At 43.6% G+C, this 9,963-nt stretch overlaps 1 protein-coding gene across 1 annotated transcript in view; it reads left to right on the forward strand.

Annotated features, from left to right (window-relative positions):
* The window catches only part of GLRB (glycine receptor beta), a 57,042-nt gene that overhangs the window by 15,403 nt on the left and 31,676 nt on the right, over positions 1-9,963 (forward strand). The window contains exon 3 of the mRNA XM_015429786.1: positions 8,078-8,184. Coding sequence (XP_015285272.1) covers positions 8,078-8,184 — 107 coding nt within the window. The remainder of the gene's footprint in view (positions 1-8,077; positions 8,185-9,963) is intronic.

A 9,963-nucleotide genomic window follows, 5' to 3' on the forward strand; every position in this document is an offset into this window, starting at 1 on the left:
TGGGAGCCGCGGTTGCCCGGGCCAAGATTGGGGGGGCAAGGCGGGCGACGGAAGGCCGATGCCTCCGTTGCCCGGCCCTCTACAGAATCCACCCCCCAAACCTCCAGGTATTTCCCTCCTTAGAGCTGGCAACCCTACATTCCCCTCAGTGCCTGTTGGTAGGCAACTAAGCTTGGTCCTGTCACCTACTTTGGCCTTTGGGAGAAACCACATTGGGGCCAATCCTGATAGGGTTGCCAACTCCAGAAGGGAAATTCCTGGAGACTTGAGGGATGGAGCCTGAAGAGGGTGAGGTTTGAGGAGGGGTGGGACCTCAGACAGGTACACTGCCATAGACTCCACCCTCCAAACCAGTCAGTCCCACATAGGGAACCATTGTTGCCAATCTCCAGGTGAGGGCTGGAGAACACTCAGTATTACAACTGTTCTGCAGAAGGGAGGGCAGAAGTCAGCTGAAGTCAAAGGGGCAGATAATGGTAGGTTGATGGCTACCTGGGAAGGAGTTGCCAACTACATCCTGACAAGTTGGGTTGCCAACTACATCCTGACAAATTCCTGGGGATTTGAGGGGTGGAGCCTGGAGAGGGTGGGGTTTGCAGAGGGGTGGGACCTCAGACAGGTAGAATGCCATAGACTACACCCTCCAAACCAGCCATTTTGTCCTGGGTAACAATTGTTGCCAATCTCCAGGTGAGGGCTACAGATTACTCACAATTACAACTGCTCTTCAGGTAGCAGAGATCAGTTCCTCTGGAGAAAACAGTGGACTCCGTCATTATACCCTGCTAAGGTCACCACAGCAAATTGACACTGTTTGCCCAAAGCCAGAGCAATGCCCCAGAGCCTCTTTCTAGATCCCGTTGTATTGCTTTCACAACGGGCTTTACTGCTAGTTTACTATAGATAAAGCAATGGAATCCAGGTATGTCAAGCCTCAAATTAAGCCTGGCATCTGATAACCTGATGCTATGAAACATATAATGGTAATTTCTAGGTCAACAGTGAAAGAAGAAATATGAATACTAACTTCACAGGATACAGTGAGGAAGGGAGAACCATGCATGTGAGTCTGAGCTCCTTGGAGGAAGGGTGGGATAAAGCTGTGCTAGACAGAAGAACCAACAGGGCCTTTATTCAGATTTTTTGGTTGACAGGTGACACATCCACATATAAATAAATATACCTGTTCCAATCCACTGTGTGAGGCAAATGATCAACTGCGAAGGGGGGGGGGATACTTCCAGGAGTATTACCAAGCTTTCAGTAAGCAGGGACTTGGAAATCTCTACAAGGTCACCCAGCTAGGGAGCCAGAGCTGAATAGGGTCTTTCCTAATGTAGGAGGCTCCAGCAAGAAACACTCATTATTTGGAATACTACATCTGGGTTGTAGATTAAGGGTGGAGGAATATAGCAATCTGACCACTGGAGGCTTAAACTTGGAATCTCTTATGAGGTTCACCTTTAGATATTAGACTAGAGTTTCCAGGTCTGGGTTGGAAAATACCTGGAGACTTTGTGGGTGGCTCTGGAAGAGGGTAGGGTTTGAGGAGGGGAGGGGCCTCAGCACGGTAGAATGCCATAGAGTCCACCCTTCAAAACAGCCATTTTCTCCAGGGCAGTTGATCTCTGTCAGCTGGAGATCAGTTGTAAAAGCAGGCGATCCCTAGGCCCCACCTGGAGGCTGGCAACCTTCTTTTAGACCTAAACTTCACCTTTAGACTTTGTTTCCAGTTACTTTGAGTCTCACTTTGTGGTGATGTAAGGATCAGAGCTTATACATCTCAAGGTTTTAATTAATTGTGATCAAGCTGTAAGTTCTTACTGGTTAGTTGCCACCTGTTTGGGCTGAGCATTAATTAAAAGCACCTGGTGGCCTTGAACAGCTGGCATAAGATGCTTTCATCTTGTTGCCACTTAGCAACAGGAATTAACTAACTATGTACTGATTGGCTAATTGGGCTGTTGGGGCTGACGGAAAGGAGATGCTGGGACAGTCCCAAGGGGGCCTACCTAACTGGGCAGTGGCTGTACCAGAGAAGACAGAGGTTGCGGCCTCCAGGACTTCAAGCCAGAATGCCAAGGACTGTTCCAGTGGGAATGGACTCTCTTTCTTAAGCCTCTGGGTGAGAAAGTTGGGTTGTAGGATTACCCCAGAAAGGGAAGCCAGCAAGCATTTAATTTTTCAGAGACTCAGCCTCTGCCCAGCACAATCAATCAATTCTTTATTCGGCCAACGACCAGTACAAGTCACGAATAAAAGCTTTACAATAATGTCATTAGAAAGTAAAATTGGTCTGATCTATTGGCAACAATTAGTTAAAATCTGTACATAAAATATCTCTACGAATTCTACAGGCTACTGAAAAAAAATTGGCACAACTAATGGTAACCTGTTGATTAGCACCCATTAAAAATTTCTTTAAAATATAAACATCGGAACATCCAGGAAAATTGATAAGTAGAGGGGAAATTATATTAGAACGAGCTTTCTGATAGAAGCGACAGTGAAATAAAACATGCTCGACTGACTCCACCTCTTCAGTGCCACACAGACAAATCCTTTCCTTCATGGGAATCTTTTTATATCTCCCCTCTAAAACTGCAGAGGGGAGGACTTGCCATCTTGCCAGAGTAAAAGCTCTCCATTGACTGGGTACATCCAGGACAGAGAGATAAGGTACTGGGGCGACAACATATTTAAGCTTCTCCGGTATCAGGAAATTTGGAACATTGTTCATGTCTCTTTGTTGCTTTACATCAAACAACCTTTGTTTGATCATTGATTTTGCTTGATCAAAACCCAGCACAAATATAGTGCTGTTATCGTTTTTGCTATTGTTGTGATTTGAGAGTGATTCCTGCTTAGCAAACACTTTTCATTATTTGAATGACAGAATAAATGTAGAGGTAGTTTTTGATTTGCTGCGTCAGGAGTATTTGCTGAATGTCTGCTTACATCCTCAAAAGGGAACCCAGAAGTGAAAAAGCCTCAACAAAGGATAGGACCCAGTGAGACCCCCAGGGGCCCCAGGTGGCTGTAGGTTCAGCACCTGAGAATGGGAGAGGGATCCTCCTTGGTCCAGACAGGTGACAATTTCCCTGAGGCAACAAGGAGATTCCCCACTACTGGGAAATACAGGGATAAAAGATGCACACAACATAAACTATAGCCAGAATCCCAAGGACAACTGGATATCCCCCAAAAAGGGAACAAATCTCCTCTGGCTTTTTAAAAATCAAAACAATTTAGTATATTCATTATTGTACATACATATATTGTACATATATTGACTTCATATATTGAGCTGATAGAGCAACACAGGTTCTGTTATGCTTGGGAATCTGAATCATTGTTCATTTCCAATGACATTTCCAATGACATTGTTCATTTCCAATGACAATTGCAAGAATGAGCTTTTGAAAACAGGGTATTTTAGGTGGAATTTTAAAACTTAATTTTAACTGGATTTTTAAAACGACTTTAGTTTAACTACTTTTAACTACTGCAGATTGTTTTGGAGCTAGCAGTGCTGTGATCCTGATATTAGAGAATACTTAAAGAATCAGGGGAAATGTTGGTTCTCTACTGGCCTATGTGTAACTCTCCAAAGGGACATTACATGTATCTGTTCCAGACAACAGCAGTGCTTGTCTCTTTGTGTCTAATCATTCGCTTCTAAGCATTCTCTTATTCCATGAATGTTTGCTTCTATAAGCCACTGGAGAAAGGGACAGTGTTACTGTTGTAGACAATCCACAAAAGGTTTTCTGCTGAAGAAAACGGGTTAACTCGTGTGTAGAGAGTGCTTTAGGCCTTACAGGATCTGTAGCCTTCTGATGGATGGCTATTGTACACTCTTGACAGTGAAGGAAGCATGCAAAGCCTGGTTGTGTGTGGGTTTATAAAATATACAACTATCAGCATTGCAAGGAAGTCATGGCTTCCAGAGAGGCTTTTAATACTTATTAATTAATCAATGGTGGTACCTGCTTTGTCCCAGTTATTCAATTCCCCCTACCCTGACTTGACTATTGAACTATTTTATCTGCTTGCTTCATTGTATCTTTTTAAGGTATTTGTTCATCCTACTATTGCCACTTTAATACTGGATCTTTAAAGACACATTTTAACGTACATTTTCATGTAATAATCCCTTTTATATTCGTGATGTTTGCAGATTGTTTTCACTGCAGCTTTCATTAACATAATGCTGTGTCAGAACTGTTTTCAGTTTTATGAATTGCACTAAGATTAGAGCTGCCCTGGTGTTAAACTTGTAGCAGCTTTATTACTTCTGAGACATGCTAGTGTTTAGCAGTTTCTTTAAGCAGATTTGCGTTACGGGCATCAGCTTTATATGTGGCATCTGTCAGGATGTTTGCTGTCTGATGCTGCCATTTCAGCTTTTCTTAGCCTTGCCATCAAAACTGACAGCAAGATGCTTTCTGCCGGTCACCAATGAAGCCTGGAATGGACGGAGGTCCCAAAAGAAGGCTTCCACTCCAGCAAGGGCAGAACTTCAGCTCCAATGGTAGCATCTCATAGTTTCCCAGTTAACTTAGTTAGTTATTGAGGGGACATGCTGGGAGACTGGGCTCACCACCAGTCAAGGGTGAGGAGCAAACATATCTTGTACGCTTGCTCCTCCCCAGTAACTTCATTTGTTGCCCACACACTAGTGTTGCCAACCCCCAGGTAGGACCTGGAGATCTCCCAGAATTGCTGCTGATCTTCAGATTACAGAAATCAGTTTCCCTGGAGGAAGTAGCTGCTTTGGAAGGTGGCCTCTATGGCATTTTATCCCACTTAGGTCTCTTCCCTACCGAAACCCCACCCTCCCCAGGTTCAAACACCACCACCCCAAATCCAGTTATTTCTCAGCCCTGAGTTGGCTGTCCTACCACTCACCACTTCCTGTATTTTGGCAAGGTAGAAATAACTGTTGCTTCAGGACCACACAGGAATATTGGGACTCTTTCGGATTGGCTGAGAAAGAGTTCTTTTTCACCTTCTTCACTTTACCACTTTGTCAGGGTGGGATTGTTCTAATTAGGCCTGGTGAAGACTGGTTAGGCCCTGCTGGGGTTGGCTGGAAGAGTGCAGGCTTTTGTTTGTGAGGAATCTATGGCAAGCACTCCTGAGGCATCTTGTGATGGGGCAGGATTCCTAAACCCAGCTTCTCATGGCTTACCTAGCCGGTGGAGGGGGGCATTGGTAAGAGGACCCCTCAGAGCAATGGCTTCACCAGTTTGAACCTAATGTTTCCCAGCATGAGGGGAGGGTGGTGGAACAACAGCTGTCAGTATACCTTAGTATGCAGGCCAGGAAAAGCGATTGGTGGGTTAAGGCCACCTTATGCTTGGGTCCAGGGTGGGATTGCCCATTAACACTGCCATGCCCCTGGCAGTCCAGTAAGTATGGTGCCCGCACTGGGGGTTGGGTATTAACAGAGGTCATTTCGGGGGGAACGCGGGGGATCGCAGTTCCCCCTTGTGAGGTGTGGGGGGCGGGGCACACAATGAAGCCCCGCCCCCTTCTTCCGGCCGCCCCTCTTACAGCCCTCATTTAGCCAGGAGGAGGCAGAAGAGGGAGGGTGCTTCCTCCCTGCCTCTCCCCATCCCTGCCCTGCATGCCTGGGGCCAGGGAGGGCCTTGGCGGGGCTTCCTCGCACTCCCGCCGGCCTTGCAGGTCCACCGCTGGGCTCCTGATGTCAGGGGGTGTGGTATATGCTAATGAGTTATGCTAATGAGTTCCCCTAGCTCTTTTTCTACGAAACGACCCCTGGGTATTAATAAGGTTCAGATCAGTCTAATTTTAAAAAATCCTGGCTGAACCTGTTTACTGTATCTGGTGTTTTTATTTGGTGGGGCAAGTAAGAACAATCTTCAGGCAACAGGACAGGGATGCTTTGGCTCAAAAGAAAAATGCTTATCTTTTTTTTCTTCTAGGCCACAGATGACGAACATGGGTGTGTATGGTATAAGAGTTAATAACTTATATAGACTTATTTTCAACATTGCTTTACTTGAAGAACAGAGAAACAACAGTGATGTCTTTGTGGCTATACAGACAATGTGTATAGGATTGCCAAACTCAGTTTGGGAAATTCCTGGAGATTTGAGGGAGGTGCATGGGGAGGGCAGAGTTTGAAGAACATACACTCTCTGTAGCCACACTAAGAATTCAGTTTCTCCTAGACTCTATGGTATTCCAGATGTCCACCATCACAAGCTGCCGTCTCCTTCAAGGAAACTGATCTCTGTAGTCCAGAGGTCACTGTTAATTCCAGGAAAACTCTAGGCCCCACCTTGAGGTTGGTAACCCTAAATGTGTATGGGGAAAGACAATGGCTGATGGTAGTAATCAGTGTCTTCTCCAGCTGCACTGGTTCTCTTTTGCTCATGTATTTTGTGACCACGGATTGGCACATACAAGGACAGCCAGTACAAGGGCAGGTGCACAATGGCTCCAGCCATGGCTGTAAGATGTCTTTGAGTCTTCTGCCATCTGATCAATCCTGTACACTTGATGACACTGTGACATCTGCACACTGCAAACTTATTCCTGATTGTCATGGCTGCTCTCCAAGGGGCTCTGGGAGTTGTTAGTTCTGGGAAGATACTCGAGATGTCTGTCAGAATCTTATCAGCTCTGCGCAATACTACAGTTGCTAGGTTTTCTTGAGAGAAATTGTCAGTTAAATTGATTTAACCTTTCAGAGAGGGAGCACTTGAGATATTCAGAAGCTACGTGTTGTACTTTAAAATAACAAAATACTTGAAAAGTATGTTTTTATAAACTGATAATATTCTTCTTTCCTATTATATCTCTCCTTTACATTAGAAACATTTCATTTTCTTTAGTGCATTGGGAACAATTTTGAAACTATCTGCAATGCTGTTGAAATTGGCTTTCTCCTGTCAAAATGCTATGTTAATTTTGCAGGCAGCAGTGTTAGGGTGGTTTATAATTTTATGGATGAAAATACCTTCAATATATAGAATACACTTTCAAAGCTAGGGAAAAAGTCCATTCACGAGAGCTGCTCTGACATTCTCAGATGCATCTGTAGCAGGTCCTGTGCTGGTTGCTGACTGGCCTTCAGGAGGTTCCAAGCCAGGTGTCCATGAGGAATCGTGGGAAGTGAAACAATTTGGAAGTCCTTCCCACTCCCCTCAAAATCTCCCCATCTAAGGCTTTAGGGCCTTGAGCAGGGTGTGAATTCAAAGTATTAATCACTGTGTCACAGCTTTAAAAAATTAATCTTATATTGAACTTTAGTTGGAGTTGGCCGCTGTAAGAACCCGTTGAGTGCTGAAAGCTTAAACAATAACAACATAGCAATATCAGTACAATTTTCATTGGGCTTTTGGACTCTACACTAATATATGGACAAATGGGCTCTTCTAGCATTTGATCTAGCATCTAGGAGCTCCATACATCTCAACCCATCATAGACAATCTATGCAGGACCTTCTGAATCAACCATGCAGTGATGCATAGGAGAAGCAGCATCAAATCTTGTTTATGATTATTGACTAAAGGGAACTTGGAAGTACTGAGACAGATACACCTTAGGCGGTGCTTTGTCAGGCTATGGGTATCTTCTATCATTTCACTGACAGAATGCCCCTTTTCATCCAGCCATTCCTTCCCCATGTCCATTAGATTGATTACTTCTGCCTGCTGCTTATTACACAAGAGACCTGCCTCTCATTATCTATCTTCTCTCCACCACCTTCCATGTCATGCAGCCTAACTGTGTGGTGCATATCACACCAACAGATGACTAGGAGGGCAGTGAACATTTAAGGGACTTCCCCTCCACCAATGGGTTTAGAAGAACTCTGCTTAGGATGACACTATTAGTCAGGATCTTACAGCTGTCTAGAAAGCATAAACTGCCCAAACGATTGTGCCTTAAAACAACTTGAAAATAATTTATTTTGTTTAAATACATTGCAAAGCAGTCAACGCTGTTTATGTGAGATTCGGAGAGATTGGATAAGAATATCAGATCAACTGAGGATGTGTAATTCTATTATAAATAACAAGCATGCTTTATTTTAAACAGACAACAGTCAGCTGAAGATCTTGCAAGGGTACCTGCTAATTCCACCAGCAACATCTTGAATAGACTTCTGGTTAGTTACGATCCCAGGATAAGACCAAATTTCAAAGGTTTGTTCATGTTTTACTAACATGTGTATGTGCACTACGTCCAGCTCTATTTTATTTCCTGCAACCTATGGATCAGGTAGACATTGATGCCTAGAAGTAAGACCAGGTGAAATTCTAATGCATACTGTGCAGTAAGATAAACTACTGTAATTTTGAAGCTCATCCACTTTAAGCTGAGATGATAGGGTGAGTTGCAAAGTCATTCAATGTGGTCAATCAATCATTTGTTAACTTGACAATCTCAGACAATTAATTTTGTAGAATTAAGGTTCCCTCTTTGAGAAAAATGTGATTACCTACAATTGTGAATGCATTTTTGCTGTCAGCATATATGGGGTTGAATCCTGCAGATCTGTTCTGCTAATGGTGGCACTGGCATAGGGAGCTCTATACTTAAAAAAAAAAAACTTTTATTGAATTATTTTTACAAGATATCTCACTATTAAAACGCATCGTAATAACATCCATAAGTAGAATCAAAAAAGTACTGCACGTCATAACACTTCATAACACCTTCTATCATACATAAAGATAAAGATTTCCTGACTTAAAGGGGTAAGGAAAATGAACCTCATCCTTTCACAACAAACTATTACAAAAGTGTATCATAACGTAAGCCATTTGTGATAATGTAAGTTTGCTGGTAGAATAGGGAGCTCCACACTTGAAGAAATCAGCACCATTAGCAGAAAGGATCTACAGCAGAGGTGTTGAACTCATTTGTTACGAGTGCCGAATCTGAAATAAAGGTCACTGTTGGGCTGGGCCATGTGTGCCACCGGAGATATAAACTTTATAAAGATGGTTTCAGATGCTGAATGGCAATAGCAGGCTTGAATGGGTTAGGTGTGATATACAGAGGGGTAGTAGGTGTGGAGTTATCATCATTGGTAATGAGACAGGGAACCTAGGTCTCAGTTCAGCTTAGGAGGACTCAGTCCAGGAGAATGCAAACAATAAATGGAAATAAGTTTACGGAAGTGAGCAGTGACTCATGAAAGCTCATCCCCTGCCACAAATTTTGTTAGTCTTTAAGATGCTATTGGACTCTTGCTCTTTTCTACTGCTCTTTTCTGCTGGCTTCCCATCTTGATCTATCTAAAGAAGTGAGCAGTGACTCACTAAAGCTCATACCTTACCACAGATTTTGTTAGTTTTTAAGGTGCTACTAGACTTTTGCTCTTTCTACCGCTGTTAAAAACCACAACATTCAAAAACCAGTGGGGGAACATTCTAACCATGCAGGACATTCAGTTGCTGATCTAAGAGTAGCAGTTCTCTTACAAAGGAATTTCAAAGGGAGATTAGAAAGAAAGACTGCTGAATTGCAGCCAATAGTGAACCTCAACACAATGCATCCTTCTAGGCTGAACTGAGATCTAGGTTTCTTCTCTCTTTACCAATGCCTGCTGTTGTCATTTGGGTTTTGAAATCACTTCAGTCTCCAAGATATAAGGACAGATGGACTCACATTCTAGCTATATCTGAAGAACTGAGCAGTGACTCATGAAAGCTCATGCCCTGCCACAAAGTTTGCTAGTTGTTAAGGTGCTACTGGACTCTTGCTCCCTTCCACTAATAAAGATTGCAAGCTGTGCTGCTAGGTTCTTCCTCCCCTATCAGAACTGGAAAGGGAGCTCTCTCTCTCTCTCTCCCTCCCTCTCCCCTGCTCTCTCTGGCTCTTTCACTCCCTCTCCCTCCCTCTCTGAAGAAGTGTGTGCACACACAAAAGCTTATACTTGCAACAAAACGTTGTTGGCCATGGGAGCCCGTCTCTCT

The sequence above is a fragment of the Gekko japonicus genome, unplaced genomic scaffold (assembly GCF_001447785.1).
Source record: "Gekko japonicus isolate JY-2015 unplaced genomic scaffold, Gekko_japonicus_V1.1 scaffold1005, whole genome shotgun sequence".
In the NCBI taxonomy this organism is placed as follows: Eukaryota; Metazoa; Chordata; class Lepidosauria; order Squamata; family Gekkonidae; genus Gekko; species Gekko japonicus.